General features: G+C 39.5%; 1 protein-coding gene across 3 annotated transcripts; it reads right to left on the reverse strand.

The window, feature by feature from the left end:
• Nucleotides 1-948: 948 nt before the first annotated feature.
• On the reverse strand, nt 949-25325 carry ergic1 (endoplasmic reticulum-golgi intermediate compartment 1). Of its 3 annotated transcripts, XM_061835527.1 has the most exons (10): nt 25159-25325; nt 17751-17812; nt 13924-13996; nt 11667-11761; nt 9432-9556; nt 5544-5648; nt 5380-5440; nt 4852-4952; nt 4099-4221; nt 949-2990 (listed from the first exon to the last, which is right to left on the reverse strand). In XM_061835527.1, exons 1-10 carry the CDS (start codon nt 25176-25178, stop codon nt 2883-2885), a joined length of 873 nt encoding a protein of 290 aa, XP_061691511.1. In that variant the 5' UTR covers nt 25179-25325; the 3' UTR covers nt 949-2882. The 3 variants fall into 3 exon arrangements, with proteins under 3 accessions (XP_061691511.1, XP_061691513.1, XP_061691514.1); XM_061835529.1 differs by lacking the exon at nt 17751-17812 and having other exon boundaries at nt 25159-25321; XM_061835530.1 differs by lacking the exons at nt 11667-11761; nt 13924-13996.
• Nucleotides 25326-27054: the final 1729 nt, after the last annotated feature.

Consider the following 27054-nt stretch of genomic DNA (forward strand, 5'->3'; position numbering starts at 1 on the left):
TAAAAAAAAATATTGAGACAGACGTGTTGAAAGATCCCACCTCCAAGGATCTATAACCTGTACATTTGAAAAAGAACTGAAGTCTTTCATTAGAGGGGAAGGAAAAACAAACAGCTGATATAAAGAAATTGTGTGGAACCCTTGTACTGGTGATGTGGCTGTTTACAGAATTCCCCTCACAAACTCATTTTTAATAGTAGTCAGCACACACCTGCCACCATTTGAAGTGCCACTGATTGACAAGTAAAATTCAGATGTTGTAGTATGCTTTTCATGACCATTTTTGTAGTTACATTCTGGAGCTCAAACCTGTTAATATGACAGCCTTTGTGCCATAAAGTACTTATGTTTCAGGTTGTGTAGAACTCTGATTATCTATTGTAATTCATTTTCAAATTTTGAACATTTTAAAACACAAAAATGGGGAAAACATGAATCGTTTTCAAATGCATTGTACGCTTCTATTTCAAGGTCTTGATCTTTAGCGAGCTTGTGTTGTTGATTGACACACTCAGTTATGATTCACGTCGCACTGCAAGCGCATATGCACTAGAGCTGTCATTTATGGTGGATGCAGCACCTTGAGTGAAGTGGCGGAGGAGGCCACCTGAGGCTGACAGTTGTCGGGTGACTAAAAAGGCGGTTGAGTCACACTTAGAAGCTGTTATCAGCACCACGCATATGCACGTTGACAGCTTATCAACCTCTTACAAGCTGACATCACGCATGACAATTTACGGGATGTAAAAGAGGAACAAGGTCCACCTCAGCAAATGAGATGCAAAGGTTCCTTGTATCCTCTTTTCATTTGGGGTTTTTGTTTGTTTGGATGGTTTTTTGTTTTTTCACTGTGACACCCGTTTCCAGTGGTGTTAAAAATCTGTAACTTATTCACCTGCATCATCTTGTGTTTGTACATCACCCATGGTAACACAAAATGGACACACATTTCAGCTTCTGAGCTTTTATTATGAAATGAACAAACATATTGTCTGCTTTCCAGACTACAAAAGTACCTATTTGTGAATGGGACCAGGAGTCAAATTGTCTCTTTAAAGAAACTAACGAAAAGTTTAGGGTTTTTTGGGGGGCCCTAAATGTCAAAAAATAAATATATCATTTCATCAACAATCTTTGTCAATGACAGTAACTTCATTGCCACCTTTATCAAATACAAGAATTGACTACAAATTGGGAAATGGGTGACCTCAGTGTTTTTGTAACATAGGAAGTGATCTGTCAAAAAAAAAAAAAAAAAACAAAAGCAGAACAGTACTTGGTTTGCTTTGAGGGAACTTAAAAAAACAACTGAAGGAGCACTGTGGCCACAGAAATGGAACAAAAAAAGAAGTAAAATAACAATGAGGAAAAGTAATTTTTAACAGCTTTGTGCCAAAATTCTCACATGATCATTTATGCAACAGATGCAACAGCAGTTTCTACATCTGGAGTCTTTCCATATCCTCATGGGGAAAAAAAAAACACGTCATAAACAATTGCTTAGATCATCAAAAAAGGCAATATTTATGCCGTTTAATTGTCAAGTCTTCATCTGAATGCAACGACTTAATATGGCATTCTTAGTGTTAGAATGTTTTTCTTTTTTTTTAATGTCTGGGAAATGTTGAGAAAATTCGGCTGAAAAAAAGATAAAAACATTGAATGGAAATGATGGGCTGGTAAAATGTTTTTTTAAAAAAAATTGCATTGGTGAATGTGTGTGTAAGAGAAGGGGGATAAGCGCCACATTTACTGTGAAGTACAGCAATCCCTGTATTATTGTAATTTGCAAATTCACCTATCTGGTGATTTTTTTTTGTCCTATTCTCCACTATTTACTGAAAAACCAACATAGCCACGGTTATTGTGCTCAGGCCTGTCGTGTGACATCTATGTATGTAAATGTAAATAGGGTTTCACTTGTACAGCGCTTTTCTACATTCATGGTACTCAAAACTCAAACAATGGCTGCTCATTGATCTGCCAACTACACCGCATCAGGAGCAACCGGGGGTTCAATATTTTGCTCAAGTACACTAGGACATGGTCAGAGGAGACTCAGGGTTGAACCCAAAACCTTTGAGATAGAAGACTGAGACACAATCCTGTTAGTACAAGTCACGGGGCTGTGGTGGAAGGAGTCATACTACATGGAAAACATCCTAAAAGTCAAACATGATACATTTTTCATTTTGGCATGGTCCGGGTCCTCTGGTGCAAAATCGTTTTTTTGTCATTCCCGACAATATGTCAGGCACGATATGGGAAATTCTCCGCTGGAACGTGCTCCGTAGTTACGAGTGTGGTCACGGAATGAATTCAACTCCTATCTCAAAATAACATTGGCTAGGCGACTGTCAACAATTTTAGGAAGGGCAAAAATTACTTGCAGATTTTCGATTCTGTGTGAATAGCGTGGGAAGAGTACAGCTTCTATGGCGGCAACTCAACGTGAGGATGATTGTGGAAACATTTAAAAGCACACATCATATTTTACAGTGACTGAAAAACTGTTTACAAATGGGCTTGGCTTGAAAACAAAACAAAATCCAAAAACTTAACATATATAGAAGTACCAAATGGATAAAGACTTTCTGTACCTTCATCGGCTGATCCCCGCCACTCTCTAAAGCTTGGCCAGAGGAAGCAGACGTGATCATCGGGATTCCCGCGTCACCAGAGACCACTGAAGGCAGTATTGCTAACTGAGATGGAAACCGGGAGGCGGATGGTTCTGTGCTTTGTACCCCTTCACGGGTCACAGTGATACATTCTCTACAAAGAAGCAGGATTGGATTTAGATAACGGGCTACTTTGCTCTTATAAATAAAACACGGAGGGGTGTAGACAGGTGTGGGGATGGGTCGGATCCAAGTTCAGTCCTAGGACATTTTTCCAATCTGGATCTTCTTCCAGGCTTCTGATGCGGTGAATATGCATGAATCAATGATGCCCGCCACTGTAAAAGTCCCTCCAACGATGGCACAGATCTGCACACAACGTGGCACACCACAAAAACAAAAAACATTACAACAATTGGAGATACTGTTGTGTCATGCTTTACAGACAAGGAAAATAAGTACATTTCTTTCTGAATGAATGAACGTGTGTTACATTGGACAGAAACTAAATTTAAATCTATAACGTTGCCCAAAGAAAAGAATCCGGGGTGGGTGGGGGGAGTTGTTTTTACGGAAAAAGATTAACCCTGTTACAGATAACTTCGTTTAGTACAATATACATTTTAATTGAAAGTCACACTTTCACTATAACAGAGGTTCAATTTTGAATTCAATTCAAAACTAATTCAATATACTTCATTGGTCAGCGATGAGTTAAAAATTAAACTGCAAATTGATAACATGCTTTTGACTCAATCAAATTTTATTTATATAGTATTTTAAGCACATCAGGAGCTGAAACAAATTGCTGGACACAAATACATTAAAATACAAATTATGTATCATTTAAATTAATTAATTCCAACAAAAACTGGCAGTCTCAAGCTGTGTTAAAAGCCAAGGAATCTAAATGGGCTTTTGAGGTTAGCTTTAAAAGTTGAAGGTGACTCACTATATTTTTTTTAAATGCAGTAAACCACGTATCATAATAAACAGAAATGACGGAATGTTTAAAAATGATCAAATAATATTTTCTTCATTTGACGACTGCTACTAAAGTGTTTTAAAGCTCAATAAAGACAGCACTGACAAGTCCAATTTTTACAATTAAAAAAAAAGAAGTGACATGCATTTCATCTGTAAAAGTTATGTAAAATTATTAATTTAGAGCAACGTAACATTGGATGAAAGTGCAGAAACATAGAAAAACAGAAATTTGCACCAAATCGGTGCACTTATACCCTTTGAAGCACAAATTGCTAATCATGCCGATCACATTGCAACAGCAAATGTTGATTTATATTTGAAAATTGTATACGCATAAACAAAAAACAGAAATATTTGAGAAGAAAAAAAAACATTCTACTCTTTACCACCTAAATGTTTACAGTCTCCCCATGATGATATCATTTATAGACAGAAAATGTAAATAAAGTGACTTGGATGAATGTTCTCATCTTATAGTCGCAGTACTCACACTAGTAATGAACCGGTAAAGGGGCTGCCGCCTCTCCGTGTACTTGACTGTGATTGGACTGAGGTCATATCGGAACCAGATGGCCGGTATGATCCTGCCTGTGTGGCTGTAGGCAACATATTCCTGTGAAAAGAGTCCATGTTACATATAAAGATGCTGTGGGAGATGCGCATGAATCAACAGTGTGCTGTGGAATGCACGGCAAATGGTGGGCAATTGCATCCTTGTTTGGAGTCAGAGAAGTACCAGGTCACTTGCCATTCATTTTGAATAACTCTTAGTTCAAATCAATGTTGACAGTGTTGACTCATTCAGTCACTTTTAAAGTATTCACACACAAAAGTAAATAATTGGGAATACTGTACAGGAAAATTATAACAGCAAAGTAGACAACACAGGCTATAAAGTCACAGCAGCGGGGGAGAAGCTGGAACATACTTTCACTTAATCTGGTGAGCAAGGTGCATTGAAAGACCGCCAACAAAACTGAACATCTCAAAGGGGGATGAAAAAACTGTCAATAAATTTAACATAACAACAATCCAGAAATAGGTTAAACTTTTCTTGTGATGGCCAGAGCAAAAAACAGCTTATAGAGTAGATTTGGAGGAAATAACAGAAACGTAAAGAAGGAAAAAAAAAACTATGTTCATTTCTGTACAGTGAACCATAAATGTAACTGCTTTCTTAACATTGCTTTCAAAAATAATGAAAACAGAACTTCAGAAGATGAGAGAGGGAGGACAACAGCACCTTGTTGGCCACCGTGTACTGGTAGGAGAACCTCTGCTTGCCCGACAGATCTTCATAAACTGTTGGCACGATCTTCAGGATGTAGTCATGTGAGGCCAAAGCTGCAAGGAAAATTATATTTCATAGAAACTCATTCTTCACAGACAATCTTTGATCCAGATGGATTTCAGGTTTTCACAATTTTGTCTTTGATTAAAGAAAAAAAAAAAAAGAGGTTTCACAAAAACATAAAATTAACCACTTAGGTATTCAATGCATGGAGAATCTCCATTTTCAGGTGCTCTAAAATATTTGGACAACACCACAACTGTAAAAAGAAACCCTTGCGTTGTGTAAATATTTTGTAGATTTGGACCAGGTTGTATTTTGTACTATCGCTTTGAGGGGAGCTCAACGAGAGCTTCTTCCCTTCTTCCTGATATTTGTGATTTAGTTGCATCCGATTTGCATTCAATCTGCCTGCGTTCCATCTCGCTGAATCAGTGTTATTATACGTGAGGAAGAGAGGTGCGGGCTGTAATTACATACGATTAGACGCCAGCTTGTCTGCTCCTCCTAAAGCATTAAAGGCACCTTGGACTTTTTGTACCTGGGGGACATACAGAGATGGGTTGAGTTTTTTTGGTGTTGATTTTATGCTTTATTTTTACCATATTGAGTTGTTCGTGTGTCATCAGTGTGTAATTGTCCACCTGAAGCTTCTCTCCAAATGCCAGCTTGTGGATTGTGTGAGTCATGTCAGGACTTTGGGGCTGGGCTGTGGCACTGTGTGTGGACACGTGGAAGTTTCCTGGCACCTGATCACACAGACAAATACAGTATGCAAATAGTGTCAACAGTTTGTGTGTCAACAAAACTAAATCGGAACACATACACTTGATCATAAAACTCAGTCCACCCGCCTGCAATAAACAGTTGTTTGACATTATGGGTTTATTATTGTGGCTGTAGTGGTTTAATAGTGCATTTTATAATACTCGTGTTTTCCCCTAATATTGTGTCCTCCTCCCTGAGTAGGTAATGGGGCGCACCAAAATACAGTATTAGAAACATCTCTCAGTTCTGTATGATAGTGCAGTTGTACAACAGTGTTGTGCGCAAACAAAAACTGTCAAACAATCGACCTTTCCGACCTGTCAATCATTCGTACAATAATAGCCAATCAGATAGCCACATCGTCTTAACCCCTGGCTTGACCCGCCCCTTTTGTCATCATGTCCCACAAACAATGCTGGTTATCGGTCGCGTGCGCTTGGAAAAGTTAATGCTACGAAGAAAATGGTCCTCAGATGCGCAATTCTGATGAAAGATATCCTGCTAGGTTACAAGGGCCCCGATTGATTCCTTTTCCAAAGCCAAAAACACAGTTGATGAAGTGTCTACAATGGATTAAGGGTCTCGGAAGGGATACGTAAATGCGCGATGTCATGCAAGAGAAATATCTATTTGCCTATGTGTATCAAATCAGAGTTTTAAGACAGAGTATTTGTCACGTCCCATCGGAAACGAGAGAAGGACCCAAATGCAGGAACTCGGAAGACGCAAGGCAGTTCAAGAAGAGACACGTTTATTATATGCAGAGGTAGGGGATCGAGCAGGCAGTCCGGTGCAGCAGCGGTAGTTGGGACGTCGGGCGAAGAGAGCAGATGAGCGGACAGGCAGGAGTCGGTACACGGGAGAACAATCAACGCAGGCAGAAGTATCAAAGGAGTCAGGCTTACAAGGTTAGTCGGAGAACGGACGAAGGTCGGTACACACAGGTTCAATCAGGGATACCGGAGCACACGAATGGGACATGAAGATCATTACGAACTGGCGCCGGCCAGTTGTCATCGCGGTCATATAAATCCACAGCATAATCAGGCTGCATGAGGCGCAGGAGTGCCCCTTCCAATCAGCGCACCTGCGCGGACACCCGCACAGCTCGTGCTGGAGCGGCAGGATCATGACAGTATTGGGTTCCATTACAAGCCAAGTCAAATGAATACACCCACTCACTTACAAAGTTTACAACGATATTACTCGTGATCTTTCCAAGTAAAAAGTACTCACCCTGCTTTATATGCGCAGTATGATTCCACAATTTTATGTCGTTGGATTTCAATATAAACTTTGTGAGGAGTCAAACTTTTTTTGCATCGATCGCCAATGTTTCGCTGTAACTCTGACATTGCGTCCTGCTCCATCCAAAATCTTAATTCCGTGTACATATCCTTGCGTGAAATAGTTGAGACCTCTCTGTAGAAGTCTCTTGAACAAGTCTGACGCATTTGGCAAAAAACATACCCCAATATTATCTGGAATACGCAATAGAGAATCCAGTTCGAACCTGTTATGATCAGTCGCCATTTTAGAATATTGTGGGGCATGGCAACTGTAGCTGGGGGGAAGCTGAAGCTCGCCAGTCGGAAAGGTCCATTGAAACTAATGTAGAGCTCTCGCGCGCTCTGTGTGTGTGTGTGTGTGTGTGTGTATATATATATATATATATATATATATATATATATTTTTTTTTTTTTTTTTTTTTTTTTTTTTTTTTTAAATAGTTAGAATGAAGCTTCACAATTTTCAGGGTTCGGTCATTCAAATCTGTTTGTGGCATTTGCATTTTCTCCTTGTGCCTGAGTAGGATTTCCACACTCTTCATCCCACACTCCAAAAACATAAATTTTAAAGCCCAAGTGTCATCCTAATAAAAATTCTAAAATAGATATTGTAATGAAAAACACATAACATTATTCACTTCAATGACTACAGGAAAAAATAAATGAGCGGAGAGCGCGTGCGTCATCCATGCGCAAAGTTGCAGAAGTCTCATTCGACAATATCCAATTGGTCGGCATATTGGCCGCATCCTCTGTACGTGACGTCACCCGAACATGTGCCAATGAAAACATGCGATGCACCCTAACTATGGGAGACGAACATTTCCCTTCTGACACGGAAGCTCTTTTCGAAAAGGAGAACACCACACAACCGAGTGAAGTTACCGGGGTAATATTACACTATTGTTTTGAGCCCCCGGGGCAATATGACACTATTGTTTCGAGCCATATTCAGATGATATGTGGTCACGGCCAAACCGCATCCCCGTCCGATCCACTTCCGCGTCGGAGATGAGCCATCGCGGCAGCCGGCCGGTGTGGCTTATGACAGAGCCAAGCCGTGCTTCTTTAGGCGGTTGTTCATCGCCGCCGCAGTACGAGATGAACAACACTGTTGAGCCAGGGTGCTTTACTGCGTTGTGGTCGCACGCGGCTGAGTGAGGGAGAGCCGAGCCGTGCTGCTTTAGAGGGTGGTTCATAGACGCCGCAGTACGCGATGAACAACACCCTCGAGCCGGGGCGCTTTACTGCGCGCACGCAGCTGAGTGAGGCATTCTTGGCTGGGTTCTTCAGATCCGCCGTCGTCCGCGAACCCGAAGTGCAGCCTTCGCTGGCGAAGCGACGCAGCAGCCCGACGCGCACAGACACATTTCGTACGTGGATCTTTTGTTACGTTATGAGAGACCGATTACGTGGTCCGCCCCAAACCATTATTTTTTTTGTAGCTATACACACACCTAACTGTAATTTCGAACCCACAAAGCTCTCGTCCTCTTTACCCGTGCAATACACTTTTCATGATGAACCGGGTCTCTTGCAAACTTATGAAGGCTAAATCCATTCTAAAGAGTGGTCAAGCAATGTCCAGCAAAGCAAAGAGCCGGCATTTTGGCTAACACGAAGGAACAACGAGCTACCTTCCCGGAGGTAAAACTCATGGAAAAAAACGAGTCCACTTGGGGGCGCCTTTCTCCTTTATGTCACTTCCTGCTTCTTCTCGAAAACAAATTCCTCGAGAGGATTTTCATGGCGGGAGTTACAAAAAGCTGTATACGTCAAAATCATGTTTTGTGGTGAAAAAACGCATGGGCCCATATTGGCTGCCGTTTTTTCATTAATAACATACAAAAATCATCCATTTCATGACAGTAGCCCTTCAAGTTCATTAAGGGCTCCAAATTGTGCCTCAGTGAAAGTTAAAATGGTTGTCTATCTCTGCCCTGTGATTGTCTGATGACCAGCCCAGCGTGTAGCCAGCATTTCACCTAAAGTCAGTTGCGATGGGCTCCAATTCACCTGTGACCCTATCGATGATAAGGTGCATCAAAAATTGATGGATCAATATGGCTGTTTTGAGAATTATTAATAAGGTTGGGGATGGATTTTTTTTATTTTCTAAAATGTAGTAAGCAATGACAACATTGACTATCGCTCCAAATGTGGTAACAGTATGAAATTTTCTAAACTGATAATCCTTATATTATACAGATGAACCTAATGTTTCAACAGTAAATGTACTGATGTTTAGCAAACATCAGTAACTTACGGGACGGGAAACAATGTTCCTAACTCACCTTGAGACAATCATTCCCCCTGACACATCTACAATTATTCCACGAGCGAACGTGTTAAATGTCCAACTGCTGGGTTAATGATTCTAACGCTTGTGGAGAAACTGACGCATAAGACTTGCAAAAGAAGCTGAGGTTCGAAGTACTCAAGAAGTGCGTGTGTGGTTTGGTAGCGAGACTTTACCTTGTTGATAGCAAATTCCCCTTCAAAACGACAACCAGCTCCATGGTTGAGGGCAACCTTCATAGAGTTGTCAATGTGGCCGACTTCATGGCGGCCCATTTCATCTTGGATGTCCAAACCCACCACTGGAAGAGAACAAACAAACAATGGTGGAGCAGCGTCAGAAAGTGGGAAACTAAATCAAAATCAAATCACAAGAGACTAAAACCTTTGAATCAACTTCATGTGGTATTTTATGATGAAATGTGGTAGACATAATGTTAGACAACGTATATACTGTAGTAAAGCAGAACTAGGCAAAGTATGGTAAATCAACTGTTCTTTATCATAAATTTACATTTTAACAAGTATTCTTCTAAGCCAAAGTCAGTGGCTTTATTAGATTACTTACTGAAGACAAAAATTAAAGCACCCAGACCCACAAACCAGTTGCCGGTTAGGAAGCTGTGAACTAGGCGTGGAAACGTGTCGATGCTGGTTAGATTTAATTTTCGACACTTACCCAATTAACTTGTAGACCTTGAAAATAAAGGTTAAGCAACATAAAATGTCTGTGATTCTTAAATTTTGAGCACAATACTTTGTGGCAAGTCTTCACTTCAATTACAAATTGACTTTAACATGTTTAACATTTATTGACAAATCAGCAAAATCAGAAAAACTTGAAAATACTTTGCCCTAACTGTATGTTTAAATATTCGGTGTGGACACTTCAGCCTGCAGGCCATACAGAAATTGTATGAGTGAGTAAATCTTTACACAAAATTCACTGGGTAGTGGTACATTTTCATGACTTTGGCACAGGCAGCCTGGGTGCGAGTCTCACTGAGTGATTGCATGAATCTGAGTGCAAATGATTGTCTGCTTTTACACGTGTCCAGCAAATGACTGGCAACCAGTATAAAGCGTAGACTGCAATTTGTCCAAAATCAGCTGAGATCAGTTCCAGCACACAGTGACCCTGAACAAGACTAGCTGTAATGAAATTGGACAGCTGTATGTTCATTCTAATTGACTAATTGACTCTAATAGACATTAAAAGCATGTCTGAGGAACTTAAATGTCAAAAGGGTCTCCTCACTAGTAACCAAAATGCTCTTTTGAGTTATTTCTCCATGCACAGTTTTTTTAACCTGTTTTTTTTTTTTTAAATCTATTTTCCACTCCCTGAGAAGGGTTGCGTCAGGAAGGGCATCCGGCGTAAAAATTGTGCCAAACATATGTGCGTTCATCTGAGATGACACGCTGTGGCGACCCCGAAAGGGACAAGCCGAAAGAAACTTACTTTTTTTCCTCTATATGTAACACATACTAAAATTGACCAATATGGCGAGTGACAAGAAAACTTTTGACCCGGCCTAACTGACGGCACTGCCAACCTCTGTTTGTGTTTTTCCGTCGTCACTAGCCACTGCTTATGTACCACCCTCCAGGCTGGTGTGTGTTGGCAGACTTGCAGTGGGCTATTTTCAGCGCCTGGCTATGTTTTGACTGTGAGCGTAGGCATTGCATGCCATCTGTATGACCTTTGACATTGGAGACGTGTTGGACACCCATTTACTGCCATTTCCTAATATGATCTCAAAATACGGTACTCCATAACTATATTTGGAAGGGACTTTTTAAGAAGCTTGGAAAATAAATAATATAATGTATCAGGCAAGAGAACCAGATTTATTAATTCAATAAGTGCAGGAAGTTCAAGCTGAAAAAACTGCTCGATTCTACTTGCAAAAAAAATTTAAACACCAACATAATCATCAAGATTTCAGTCTGGCTTTTGTTTAGTGCGTGTAATCAGTGATCTTGTCATAACAGAAGGTCAACAGCTGTTTTTTCTGCTTGCCAAAAACCTCTTTCATCGCAATCTGGACCCAATTATTCATTTTCTTTCAGTCAAGTAACCATTTTGCAAGACTGCGGGCTTGATTCTTGTACTTGCTTATTTGATTTGTGGCAGGCCGTATAGTTTCAGGGCTTTTATGAGGAGAAAACACAGACAATGCTCCTCGTCCTGTCACCGCCAATGGGGGACATAAACAGGCGCAGACGAAGATATGTGTGGCAAAAGTGGAAGCATGCCAAAACACCGGCCTCAATAAAGAGCATGGCAAAGACAAGAATAAGAAAAAAAAGATAAGGACAGTGTGAAATTGGACAGCATGCAAGCGTAAGAAAGAAATGGTGTGGGTGTCTAGGGGGTTGTGTGTATATGTATATTGTGTTTATACTCACAATCACAGTGTAAGTTTGGCAAACTGATGTTTAAACTCACTTCTATCTTCCCACCACTGTCTTTATCTGGATCATCCACATACAGTTCATTTACACTGAGAATGGAAGAAGATAGAGTTATGGTCAAATGTAGGGCTGCACGATTATGGCTAAAATAATAATTAATTTGATCAATGTTGTAATCGTGATTATTAATCAGAATTTCTCCAATAGTGAAAAATATTCTTAACGCACTACTTTAACAAACAATAGGAAACAGTATCAGCTGAAATTATTTTTTCAGGAAAGAAATAAGGATAGATAATTTAAAAAAATAATGTACCCAAAAATTTCAAATATAGCTGACTGAATAAATGTGATATTACAAAATGCAATCATGATGCCGATATAATGGAAGCAAATAGAGTTAATACATAGAAGGCAATTCAAGCACCAACATTTAATTTGAAAATCCCCGTTGTGAATATAGTGAGTGACGTGTCAAGACCAGTGATTTCCAACCTTTATAGAGGCAAGGCAAATATTTTACAATTGAAAAATCCCACAGCACACCAACAAAAGTAATTGTCACCAAAAATGGATAGATTAATTACTGTATGTACTTCTTGCCATCTAATCTAAGAGTATTTTTTTGTTCTGTTTGTCATTGTGCCTCACTGGCATAAATAGATGAATAGATACATTATTTCTTGGAAATGTTTTATTTTTTTTCGCAATTACATAAAATTGGATAACTTCCCACGGCACACCTGAATGGCGCTCACGGCACACTAATGTACCCCAGCACATTGTTTGGGAATCACTGATCAAGACTGATATGTCTCTGTTGTTCATTCTCACTGACATTGTTGAATGTCGTTGCCATTCAGAAACTGCTAAGAACTCGACAATTGTGATTTCCCTCTATCTACTCCCAGACTTTTTTCATTAAAGGCAAGGCAGCCTAAAGGTCAAAGTCAAGGCAACCGTTACGATTGTCAAAAGTGACTTATAGTGATGCGAAGCCTCTCGGCACACCTACGTGCTGAGAGGGTTAATTTAAAAATAAAAGTTTCATATATTACTACATTGGACATCAATGCCATTTTAAATTTTTGTGTCAATGTTGGCACCGCCGCGCAGTGCCGGAGCTTAATGAAGCCTTGACCATGTGTTCGCCCCGTGGTGGCTGACTAGATTGCAGGCATTACTGCAAATGAATCACTTTTCATATGCAGCCGCAGTGTCCTCATTTTTCAGAACACCGGAAGGAAGCTAAGACTTAGCTGTCACCATACATGTTCAGACTTAAAGCTGTTTTGTCTATCCATCCATCCATCCATCCATCCATTTTTCAAGCTGCTTATCACATCCAACTTCGGCCGAAAGGTGGACTACACCCTAAACCGGTTGCCAGTCACTCACTCACTCACCGAGTCAAAACTGAACCCACGCTGGCTGCACCAAAGTGTACCACATCACTATCAGCAATTGCATGTTTTTTTTTTTAAACCATGTGAATGGTGCCCAACTTCTTTCTTTAACTGTATATCATGAAGAACATTCCAAAGGTAGATCTGTAGGCAGCTAGGTGCCTTTGTCATCTTTTATTATTTTTTTGTGTGTTTTTCACGAGTTTTGTTTTACATGTACAGAGGATAACATATTCCTCCATGTGTCACTGATAAATTATTACTTTCCAATATTGATTGTACAGTTAAGTTTTATAATGGCTATAGTTTGCCAATGGAGCTGTATATTATCCATTTCCATCACTTCCCGTTAAGTTAAGGGTATGAATTTTTAACTGGAGATGATCGATATCAGATTTTCTTTTTTTAAAATTTGAATTTATACGTGTTTCATGGGACTATTACAAAAATCTGGTCCAATACAGATAGCTTCAGGTGTAGTATCTTATCAATCCCCTGGAGGTTAGTCTCAACTCAAATTTTTAACGTTTATGTTTCCCCGCCAGTCTGTCTGTGTTGTCACAACCCACTTCATGAGTTGCTTGATTACGCATCACCTGGGGGCTGATGCACGCACAACAAAGCCCATTTCCTGTGACAAAATAGACCCCACTCATTGGCTCTGATGACACAAAGCATCAAAATGCAGGAAACAACATTTGTGATGACATTCTGGTCATGTGCATTTTGGACTGCAGGTTGTGTACATGTGTCACAACACAGTGGCAAGCGTGTCGAGGCGTGTGTTGCAGCCCTACAGGATGTTACTACATATATTTTGGGAAAAACAAAGCCAAGCTACCTACATTTCAGTGGCTATGAATCCTGTCAGCTCCGAGAGGAAGAGGAAGAGTATGACGACGCAGCAGAGGATGGAAACTGTGGGCAGAGGGGAGCAGAGTGTAAATGAATACCTTTGCTACACCCAAACACATGAACAGTGCCTGACACATGGCACCTCTCACCTATCAATCTCAATTGACATGACTGATTTTGAGAGATGATGCAAACCAAATGAGCCAGTCAGTCTGCTCCACGGAGGAGCCAAGGATGAGTTGCAGCACTGACATTAATGAAATCACTGAGGCTGTAAGCAGTCTCCCTTAAAAGCAGCTCTAAGGCTGCTGGTAAGGCTTGCCGTTACACTGTTTTTAGACACCCTCCTACACTAATTCCAGATTAAATACCAACACATCACAACGCCAAGAAGTGGGTGAGCTCATTCAGTAAGGCAAAACGCCCATCTTTACATTTTCTGAGACAATGTAAAGACTTGTGACTCACACATTCTGCTTGAATCATTTTTCCTATGCAATGGAACCTTCTCAAGTCACACAAAACAGTGTTCAAACAGGTGTCATATCACACACATAGTGGCCAGGGACCTTTATTGATTATCATCAGTACTATTATTATTATTCAAGTGGCCGACACATCTGGGAACAAATTAAAAATTACAACTTTTTGGGTGGGTTTTTGTTCTTGAATGACACAGTTTGAATGGAGCATGCTGCTTTAAAAAAAAAAAAAAAGTCCGAATTAGGCTCCTTCATAATGTGGAAAAAAAAGACTGATGTGCATCACATATCTGTCAACGCAAGTTTAGTGTAAACTCACAGCTCACATATATTCGGTCAATGAAAGCTTGACATTTACTGATTGGTGATCATCAAAAATATACACACTCGTGTCTGTCCAAACAACACACAAACACAGTGGAGTTAATCTTAACTACAGCAAGAGCATTGACAAAGTTGGTCTAAATATGGTCCATTAGATGTATCTTCATTAAATAAGCAAACTACAACAGTACGTGGTGGAACAGTGGAGACATCTGCCTCACCGTTCTGAGGACTGGGGCATGCATGGGTTTCCTACCACATCTCAAAAACATGCATGGTAGGTCAATTGAAGACTCTAAAATGCCTGTAATTGTGAAGGAGTGTGAATGGTTGTTGGTTTATATGAGCCCTGTGATTGGCTGGTGACAAGTTCGGGGTGTACCCCGCCTCTCAACCACCATCAGCTGGAATAGGCTCCAGCAAGTCCACGACCATAGTGAGGAAATGCAGTACAGAAAATGGAAAAAGGAAGGAAAACAGATATATTTGGTGTGTAAGCTAAAAAGTACTTGGAAAGAGTTTAAACATAAAAAATAAGCATTCAAATGGAATCAGAAACCCACGCTTATAGTTTTGCTTTATGCCTTCAAATTAGGTTATATATATATATATATATATATATATATATAGAACATTCAAGACTTACTATCCAATTTATTTTTCTTGAATCACAGTAAAAAAAAAATTAACGTTACTTGAAAATACCTGTAGTCATGATTTTTTTTCTGTGAACCATATTTGTGTTTCTATTTCCGTATTTTCTTTTGGAAAATATAAATAAGTGTGCCTAAAATGTAAAACAGTCAGACCACTTCATTTAATAAGCAGAACTAATCAGCCAAGTGCTGCTATAAAATGCTCAAGGAACCGAGAAGGAACTGACGCATTTGCGGAACTGGTTCTCACTTCAGCGGTCTAACCGCTAAGGTGAGAAGCTTTGGCCAGAACACTCTCATCAAGCAGGTGAGGCATGTTTACACAGCAACTATCTCAAAGGATGACAGTCACATGACCTTGAAGTTGGCAGGACGTCACACTCAAACTTGTTGCTGATAGAGGATCTGCTTTGGGTAATGTTTAACTCCCAAACAAAGCTGTTGTAATGACACACGTGTCAGAAATTCAGCTCGAAGTGAACACTCCAAGAGTTACACTTCCTGAAGTTAGCGGAGGGAGGAGGAAAAAGTACTGTACAGTTGGAAACAGTGACAAGCAGAGCAATATAAAATGAGCTCATCATTCCTAGCTTTTCATGCATGAGATCACAGAAGCTGAAAATGTACATTAACAAGGTCTCACAGTCTGACGCCATACTGTGGCGCTTTTGTAAACAGACCTTTCTGCGCTTGCACTGCTTGAAGCCCATTTTAAACACCAAACTAGAACAATGAGAGTTTTCTATCAGCTCAGGCAGTCCTAAAAAATATTACATGACATGAGGGCCGGGTGGGGGTCCTCCGGAAAAAACAGTGGTTAAAAACGGTCGTATTGTTACAGCAAATACCATATCCCAAAGGAATGTGGTGTTAAAAGCAGACCAACTACCATAGTAGGGGTCAAATATTTGGCCTTTTGTGATGTGAAAGGGGTTGTTTGTAGTTCCCTATGAGGCCAGTCGGCCCAATATCCACAACCACCCCAGTGGCCTCTACGACCAGACAGTGGATGGCGACAGGAAGGGTGGCAACTGGGCGCAGGAACTACTCGCATCCTTTTCGACTTAGGTGGGAAACTGACATATTTAAGCAGCTGCATTCTCCTCCCTGTCATCCAGGAAGGTGTTTGTAATTATGTCACTGCCTCTGCGGAAGACTGGCCTTTTGTTCCATACGGCGCTTTCATCAGGTGACTGACACTAGAAGATGACTGAGGGGCCCAAAATGTGTCATGGGATCTTCTGAATTGGTGAAAATTCGAAATGATTAGATGATGACTTACTGGTGACAAACACATGATGTGGACGGAAAGCATTCAGAATTTCAGTGCCCGAGGCAATCATTAACATTGTTGTCATACGAGTTAACTAAAAAGCTACAATGACATGTTCTGACTCAGCTGCAACATGATTCTAGGCTTGAAGAAATTTGAATCAAAAAGCATTGTGCTTTAATTATTGGGTCTTTAATAAGGCTAATTACAGAACTAGTGCTTTAAAACCAAGCTAAACGGATGCAAAAAATGGACTCACACATTTAGCTTGAGGCAATGTGAACACCACCAAGAGCTCATAAAACAACAAAAAGCTTTTGTCCTGGAAGTTTTGAGGACATTGTCAAAACAGTCCCTGTTTTGAATCTTGGAGAGAGGCAAAAAAAATAAAAAAAAAAATAACGCTCAACAAAAGTATGATTATCAGGCCAGTAGTTGGCAATGTCACTATCTTCTCAGGTCTTTCCAAAGAGAAGCAACAACAAAGGAAAGAAAAGAATACCATTCATCCTGTTCATTTTAGTTTAGTTTAGGTGAGTGCTGTAATAGTACATGTACATTTTACTGGAGAAGTATTGTGAAATCAGAAGCCACAACAGGACTATGATCACACCATTGTTGTTTTGACTACGGTACTACTACTTGTCAAAGCTTTTTATCCTTTCATAAATGTATTCAACCAGTGTGATTTTCAAAATAGTGGGACCTCAATAAAATGTACCCCAATATAACAACATATAAAACGGACCGTCGGGACACAACAAGTGTCAAAAATAGTTTCCATTTGTCCCTCAAACTGCCGTTGAGAAAATCTGTTCAGTCTACAACTGGCCCCTGTTATTTACATGCACAGTTCACACAGGAGAGGCCATATTTGAATCAGAATCCTCAAAACTGTGCGGCAGATGTGCTAACTTGGTCTTCCCCTGTGCTGACCTCTTTGTTGTATTTAAAGTTTTTTAATTTGGTAAACCTGCAAAGAAATTAACAGTGAAGCAATGGGCCCACACCTCAATTGTTTTCACAAGAAAGAAGCATTTAACCGAAAGCATCGTTAAACAAACTTCATTGTTTGCACTCACTGAAAGCGCCTGTGTATGTGGGCTGGGTGAGATCTTTTGGCACTTTCCTGTAGATATCGAACCTGAGAAGAGAAAGTGAGTAGAAGGAGGGGTGTCAGAAAAAATATTGAAAAAGTAAACACTACGTGCTGAGATTGGGAAGAACATTTTGTACCCGTTGGGCTGTGCAATGTTACAGAGGATTGCTGGAATGTTAGCACTGGAACGCCGCCATTACTTATACAGGCCCAGACAGCCTGCTGCAACACACAGCCAGCTGTTTGCATTATATTTCTGACCTGACCTCAACATAGAGCCTTAACACATAAAAACATTTAGACAAGAAATCACATGACCGACAAAAACAAAATCACTGTAAGATCATGACACTTTGACCAAACCAATGACAGCATCAGGATACACCCAGTGTGATAAAATGCTTTGAAAGGCAATTAGCTACAAAACATAATAACTGAGCTGCTGGAAAAAGGAGATGACCTGCCCAAAACTGAAAGCTCTTGTTTTGATCACTTTTTTTTGGAGTTAACATTAAACAAACATTTAAAAAAAGGAATTTCCATGACATTCCGTGGAGAAACATGTTGATGCATCCAAGAATGGTAATTTTAAAAAATAAACAGTCGTGAATTGCGTACCATACTCTCTATTTTTCACACTTTGCTGCATCTTTTTCACCACTATTTAGAAAAACTAACTTGAAAAATTGTGGGTATCCGTCTAGTAATGCAAGAAAAACCAACAGTGGTCATAGGGCTAAGTTGAAACTGACAAAAGAAACAAAAATGTAGTAACAGTCAACCAATAAAAATGAGACTGCTTTTAAAATACAATTCAACAATGTTAGTTTTAAAAACTAACTCATGGGACAGTAAGTACCAAGTTATTATTATTTTCTAATCATGAGGAGTAGAAAGTAAAGGAATTTCAGTTGAAAACATTGGGTGTAAAAGTAAGTCATCAGAAAATCAAATACATAGAGCTTAAAAATCCATTTAAATCCAGTAATTGAGTATAAGTATTTTGTTACCTCTCACCACTGCCAAAAAAAAGACAAAAAGGCATAAATCACTAAGATTACATATTTATATAATCTTTATACTGTACTATGTCTTCAAGAACCTAATTTATGTATTTTGCATGATACGTTATTCATTGCAATTCAGAATTTTTGACTGCTTACAATTATTTCCCAAGACATTGTTAGAAAATCTTTGTGGGGCAGCGACAGATTCTTACAACTCTGGGCATCTATAACAAGTAGAATTATTTGTGTGGCATCAAACATCATAGTTGCACACAATAGATTTATACGTAGGTGCATAGTGAGTTTCAACCAAATCCAATCAAGTTCCTGAGAATTAGCATCTAGTGAAAAAAAAAATCCTGTTTCCACAGCAATCAATTTTCTAAATTTTTAAAATTATATTGTGTGTACATAAATGAGGAAATAAATTATTAGCAAATGGCTTCAATATAACAGTGAAAATTTTAAGGGAGTCTGAATACTTTCCGTATCCACGACATCGATACCATAACCTGAGGACTGATACTTTTGTTTGAGGAGCTGTTTCACGCACCCCTACATACAGTCCTCAAAAGCTTTCGTACATACATTGTACAATATTGCTATGTGCCCATACCCTCTCAACCAAAATCTTGTACCCTTTTCTGAATGCTATTGATTTAACATTAAAAACTGTATTTTGACCACAATCCTTTGTGTTGACATGCAGAACACAATCTTTCTACTTTGGTGGAGGTCTGGATTACACTCTCCTGAGTGCCTCCCTACAATCCTGTTATTTAATGGCACTGCAAGTAAGTTGAGTACGTAATAATACTTTGTCGATGATGCATCAGTGAGGACTAACACCCACCCCTACAGTAAAGTTGACCAGCACCAGATAAAAAAAAAGAACAAAAATGTAACTATTGGAACAACTTATCATCATGCACTGACTCCTCAGGCAGTGTTATTTAAGCCTATTTGAGGAGTGAAAGGGGAGGGAAAATATGTAACATCAGACCTATTAGATTCATGAGCTCACGCAGATGTTTTTTCTTTTTTGGCTGTGATACATTTGTCACGCCAAACTGCACAACTGACAGCACACAACCTCTCGCACTCATTCCTCATCTCCTACCAAAACAGTCATCTGTTGACATTTTTTCCACTGAGAGCTGCCAGTGAAATCATGATGGCTGAGGCAATGTAGGGTGGGGGAGGAAGTGGGAGGAAGGCGCTTCCTGTCCAGGCTGGACTCTGTTACTTTACTTTGTTTTCCCTTCCCTTTTAGTTCTATGCATACTGGTCTAAGTGAGGTTCAGCCTCTCATTGAGGTCACTTCCACTGAGAACATCCTGTACTCAGGTCACATTAGAAGAGCAGACTGCATTGATGATTGTGTAGCGTCAGGCAAGAAGGCAGGAACACTTCAGGAATCCTCACACAATTCCTGAATGTTATAGCATTTTGCTAAATATTCCTCATTATGCATAAATGTAGACGGACAAGGGAGGCCAGGTCCCAAGTGCAGATCTTAAAAACTATAAAGAGGGCCACACACAAAGAGGGTGTTCAGTTGGGATGGGAATAATAATTTGTTGTAAAAACTTTTAAGAATTCATTCATTTGTAAGGTTTTGAGTTTTCGGGCTTTAAACCAATTGAGGCATATTGGAGTCCAGTCTTTGGCTGCAATCAGCAGAGGTACTGCTGATTCAATCTACACTACATTGTTGACTTCCGACAAAACATTAGCTATATTGAACAACACGCAAAATATGGAAATGCCTTTGTGCAAAAATAATTTTGCTGTGTAAAACCGTTCAGAAAAATGAGAAAACATCATCCGATCCATTAAAAAAAAAAAATGCAGCAGTCGATTACCATAATTTTCAGCCTATCAGCCGCAACTTTTTTCACACGCTTTCAACCCTGCGCTTTATACAGTGATGTGGCTAATTTGTGGATTTTTTAATGGCCACAAGGGGGGACTCAAGCAGAAAAGTTAAGAATGAGAGCGGTGGAATATATGTGCCGAGGAAGCGCTGCACTAGTGTGTTACTGCGTGTCTCAGTGATTTTTATAGGGGTTTTTTTGTTTTTTGTTTTTTTAAACCGTGAGCGTTGGCGTGGCGGCGTTACCTTTCAACTCTGTGTACCATCTTTCTTTTTAACTATCTCATGTTTCAACGTGGGTTTCAATGTGAGCACTTGTGGTCCTAAATGGACCATACGGTGGTCAATAAAACTGTACTTCTTGGTGAAATGTATTTTTACATTACAAAAACTTAATTTATCAATGAACCACACCAGCTAATGTACAGCATGGGTTGTTAGAGAATGTATCTGTCTCGTGTAACAATTATCATCAGGAATCATGTGTCATGTGACAATGTCTCGGGTCACTCCTTCTGATTACAAGTCTTATTATAAATCCATGAACGCAATTCTGTGACCATTCATTGGGCAACGAAAAAAGGAAAATAGAAAAGTCGATGACAAACCAGCAAAAGGTTAAACTGATCTCACTTTGCACGTGCTACAGCAATACGTTCCTTTATAATGTTCTGCTGAAGACATAATTAAGACTATGTCAACAGCAGTTATGTCTGTGGTCAACAGCTCAACATTTTAATACCAGTGATTACTGTCACAATTTTCAGAACGTTTCTTTTTTGCACCTATTTTTCAGCATTTGTGCATTTCCATTTTTCACGATTAAGATCATCTGTGCATTGTGCGTTGAGTACTCTCTTCAGGGAGATGACATCTTTGACACGCTCATTCATTTTCTCTCCCGGGAACACCATGTAATCATGAATATTAATGTTGACTCTGAGAGGCCATCCTTGACGCTTGTAATTTCCTGAATTGCGGTCAGCGCGTCTACTTCGCTCCGTCACTTCTCTCCCCTTGCTCTCATGTGCGGAGGGCTCACTTGTGTTGTGATTAGTGAGGACATTGTGTACTGTCCACTCTATGCTGATCCCAACAAATGAAAACACAGCATTTCTTTTTCAAGGGGGAACATTATCAAACGCTTCATACGAAGAAAATGACTCATTATGACTCACTTATTCACGAGTCTTTAAAAAAAAAAAAAAAAAACCCCGGTCCCTCCCCCCATATGTCTTGAGCAACACATTTGCCAAGGACTTTATGCACATACGATTCAAGAATAAAACAAATCAAACACTGAATGTGGATTGGGACTTGACTTTTGTGACTGACTAGCTTATTACATTAAACGGCACAGAAAATTATTCCAAGAACATTTTGAAAGAGGACTGAAGTTTAATCACTTCCGTAAATAACTGTCCTAAGGAAAAGACAAACATTATATGTGTATATCCAAAGCCGTCAAGCCCCAGAGGGGGTGAGTGTACCAGAACATGTAGCACAATCATTCAATTGAAAAATAATGTTGTACTATATTATTTACAGAGCATCGTATTCTAGCTTCTTTAATCATATCATCATGTCTGCTTAATGTTGTAGCTATGATAAATGTAATGGTAAAGGGTTCAAATTTATGTTGATTATGATACAAAATATTACTTAAATCAGGACAGGCTTAACAGTCAATTGTCATGGAAGATGAGCTTTACCACACTGGCATTGAAAAGAAAGTTCATAATTTGAGAACCTATCATCTTATTGTCAATGTATTTTTTATTTATTTATTAATTGTTCATTAGCTTTGCACACAACCAACACTATCTTAGTTGCAGCGACAAAGACAGAAGGCTTCTTGAATTATAGACATGAGCTGGTTACCTCAGAGCTAATTGCATCTTTTAAAAAAAGAAAAGCACACAACAGAAATGATTGGCAAAAGTGGCCAGTAGTTAGCAAGGCACACCTCCAATTAAACACCACAGAGTGACATTTATGTCAAGCCAATTTGTGTGAATGAATAGTGATGTGGTTAAAAGCATATATTTTTCAAGGGCCAGTAGCTGTTAGTAGTCTATGGTTATATGGTATATTACACTCCAAAAAAAAAACTGCGCCATTGACATCTAAATAAATGACTAGAACCAAAATGACTGTTTTAAGCTGTTTCAGCCTTGAAGCAAACTGCCACTCAGAGTGAATTGGCATTGTGGCACATGCAGTACACTACAGTCCCCTTAAACTCATGAGAGTAGCAGCAAAATGAATTTTGAATTCTAAAAAAAAAAAGTTATTGCCAGACAATTTAAAGAACAATGCATCCAAAATAATCAGGAGAAAGTTGATCATGAAGCAAGACAATGACCCAAGACAGACTTCATGGGGAGTGGGGACTGGAAGGTCATAAGGTTATAAAAACTTTATACTTTATACTCTCGGATTCGAGACTTACGCATTGCCCCGTGCAACACCTCTGCGTAATTTGCCGTACATACGTCAAAAAGTTGCTGTGCGGAGGAAGCCGGGGAGCTCATCTCTCGTGATTGGTCCATTTTTCCATTGCTCCACATTCAACCTACACTGCCACCTTCTTTCTCAATTTTGTGGTCATTTATGTTCAACTGTTCAAGCAGACACTGTTCCGCAGTGGCTATTGTTATTGCTTTGTTCCTGGTTACAAGAAAGGAAAGTAAAAATGGTTACCGGAAATGACCAAAGTGTGCTGAGGAAACTCCACCCGGTGGCGTCGTAGCCAAATACCACCTATGACTTGGAGAAGAACTGCAGCGCATTTTCAACACTGCGGGCATGTGTTGTGTGGGAGTACAAAGGCAAACTAAGAGCACAATAGCCGTAGTGACGTCAATCCGGTTGTCGCATGCGCGAGTAATAAGAGGCCTTTAGATTGGCGAAGGCAATCACCGGACTTTAACCCAATAGATAATGCATTTTACCTCCTGAAGGGGAGACTGAAGGGAGAAACCCCCAGAAACAAACAAGAACTGAAGGAGGCTGCAGTAATGGCCTAGAAAAGCATGAAGAATGCAACAGTCTGGTTAAGTCAGTGGGTCGCAGGGTTTGATGGAGTTATTGCAAGTAAGGGTTATGCTGCCAAATATTAAATGTTATTCACTTTAGGTTAATGTAATAAAGTTTGTTGCAATACTTTTATCACATGAAAAGTGGGTGGCTTCAAACATAAGTTGGTCAATGGAGTTCAGGCCCAGTGGTGTAATGCAAGTTTTGTACGAGCCTGTGAAACATTTAAATAGGGTCGACCATCTGATAACACCCATTACACAACCACTCAGTCACAACCCAAAACGAAACACGAGATTGCTACATTGTCTAACGATACCCCTATGATGGCTGTTAATCAACTCTTAATGTGTGTATGTACATATATTACTGTACATTGCTTTCAAGAAAATGGCATGGATTTCTTTTTCACAACTGAAAACAGTTTTCAGGCACTTTAACAATTCTGTGACATTTTTAAAAACACCCAATGGATTAAGTTTGGCTGGGATTCAGCTGTGATGTCTCCCAGCAACAACAAAAAAAGGTAATACAGTAACAGTTCAAAAATAAAGATCAATGAATAAAAACTCCATACGGATAGGTTTCCGATTACCCCATCTTGTGTGTCATGGAGATCAAAGAACACGGGCGAAAGGTGAAGCGTGAAGTTTTTTTTCTATCGTTAATTTATACGATTGGTCTAAGGTCGGTGGTGACGTCGTTGGAAACCGATCCATTGCATTGTGGAACATGGACCCCTGCTTCCATATCCATTGGGGGCCATTTATACTCTTACACCAGTTATCAGATGCAAATACAGGTAACATCGTTAGTGTTACCTTTAGCCGTTCAGATGATAGTGGTTAAAAACGTAACCACTTACACAACACAGTAAGCCAACTTTAATAATTAAAATAGTCAGTCAAAAGTAAGGAACGACTAGGGGTGCCATGACAGAACACATTGATGATGATTTCCTATACTTTTAGTGACCATTTTTCTAGTTTATTCCACCCGTATTGATTTGACTGAAGGTGTGCAACGTGCATTACTGACTAAGCATTAAGTCTGTTGCTCTGGTATCAGTGTGAAGGTTCTGCAATGGCAACAAACTGCTTGTTGCTGCAAAATCTTTGTGTGCTGCTAAACATTTAGGCTTTGATATGACAATTTAATCACTAGTATGCAGAATTAAATACAAACTAAATGTGCAGCTGGAGCGAGCAACGTTAGCCTGAGTCCTGAGGCTAGTCCAATCCATTTTTTTCTACAGCTGGTGAACCAAATAGTGGTCGAAGGGAAAGATAAGCATATAAATAAAACAAGCAAATATTCTCCCAATGAAGCATATTGGTGGCAGGTGTGACCACCGGAGGAACGTTGACTCTGTCGTTGCTCACCGTTCATTCTCTCAAGGAGCTCCAGGGATGCTAACTAAAGCCTTACATCCAAAAAAAAAAAAATAGAAACGGAAGCCGAATACTCACCTTCTGACATCGAAAGGCATGATGCTTGCACAATCTCCGGGTAGGGGTATTAACGGACAAAGTCAGAAACGACAGAAAGCACACTAGTCTTCTCAAAAGCTACCGGTTGCTCATCGGTACCGGGGATGACGTCATCTTAGGACGCTTTGTTCGATGTGATTGGCGGGGGGCTGCTTCCGGGTGGTCGCGATTTCACTTCCTGTGGCAAGGATCGCTGAACTCGGGACTAAAACTCTAATTATAAAATGATGTCAATTTCAAAAATAAATATGTAAATAAAGCTCGTCTACATAACGACTGACTGAAGTAGATCTTGTGTCATCAGTATCAAGGAGGAAGATATATGTCTTTTTTAATGTAAATTTTAGATCAATGGACCATCAATTCCGTGATGTAATCCAATGACACAGATTTTTTCCCCCGTAAAATTATTTTCAATGATAATAATTAAAACAATTTTTATGACATATTTTCAAATCTATGCCAACGATGTACAGTGACATAAAACAACTGAATTCTATTTCATTAGATGGCAGAATGTGCACGAAAGCTACATGTCTACCTTGCCATTCACACAGCAGAATCATTCATGGCTTCTTGTGAATAACTAAGTTATGTGTTAATTAAAAGAGCCCAGCTTTTACAGTAAATAAATGTATATTTGCAGGGAATCGAGGCAAGATCATCATGATCACTGTTTTCATGCTTTTTGTGACATTTTTGTTTCAACATTATTTGCTTTTTTCTTCCATGGGACTCTCCATTCATTGGTTAATGAATGTAAGTATAAATAGTTGAGGCATTATAAAACACCTTGGACACTGTATAGTGTAGATAAACTGCTCCTATGAGTGCATTCCATTTACCATTTTCCCATAGTTGTACACAGTACATAGTTGAGATTTTTAAAATGTGAAATGTGTTCTTGGCTTCAAGTTGGGAAATGCTGCCATTGACGATTTTACTTTTTTATTTTTTGTGAATATTCATCTAAAAAATAAGATAGTACTCATTTTAATTGGAATCTTGTATCCAGGCTCCTATTAAATACTCACATTATCACTGTTCACTTTACAGTATTAAACAATGACATGTGCTGCTTGTATTTTATATGTACAGATGTATACTTTTTCACTTTACCACCACGAAGCAGAAGTAAAAAGTTCCCTTGTGATGATTTAAATGACCAAACAATGTCATCCTCTTCATTATCTAAAAAAAAGATTATATAATTTATTTATTTATTTGTTTAATTCTACGTAATTGCAATGCAGGGAATTAAACACATTCCCACCAGAAAAAGTGTCATTTGTCGGATATAGGCTGTGTGCTTTCCCATGATTGCTCAGGGGTTGCCTATAGCGACAATGTCAGTAAACGAGTTGGGATGACAGCAAGTGACTGCAAGAATGGGGCTGTCGCCTGTCTCACTTCCCTTTCTGCTTTGAAGACTTGAGTTTACGGACAGTAATTATTAGGATTGGAAGGATCAACTCAATTTTCAGACCTTGGTTTAAACTCAATGGGTTTTTTTTTCCTTTTTATTATTATTTCTCATTGAAACATAAAGCTAATTTAAACTTTGCACTCTGTGGCTGGATACATTTTCTTTTTTCTTTCTTTCTTTCTTTGCTTACAGTACCCAAATCATCATGACTTGGCGGAAGACATTCATTTAGGACAAAATGTTTGGATACAGCCTGTCTCCAGCCCCTCCTCCCCTGGAAACTGTGTAACATTCCTACTCTGTTGCATTTGGTTTGCTGTTGACTCATCTCACGGGAGCGTTAGGTTAAACCGGCTAGAGAGTTTTTGCACTCTGTTGTGATTAGTTCCGTTTTGGCCTTTAGGTTTCCTTCCAGCCCACATCCCTTTTCTCACAAAACAGGTCTATTA

Source organism: Syngnathoides biaculeatus, chromosome 11 (genome assembly GCF_019802595.1).
Source record: "Syngnathoides biaculeatus isolate LvHL_M chromosome 11, ASM1980259v1, whole genome shotgun sequence".
Lineage (NCBI taxonomy): Eukaryota > Metazoa > Chordata > Actinopteri > Syngnathiformes > Syngnathidae > Syngnathoides > Syngnathoides biaculeatus.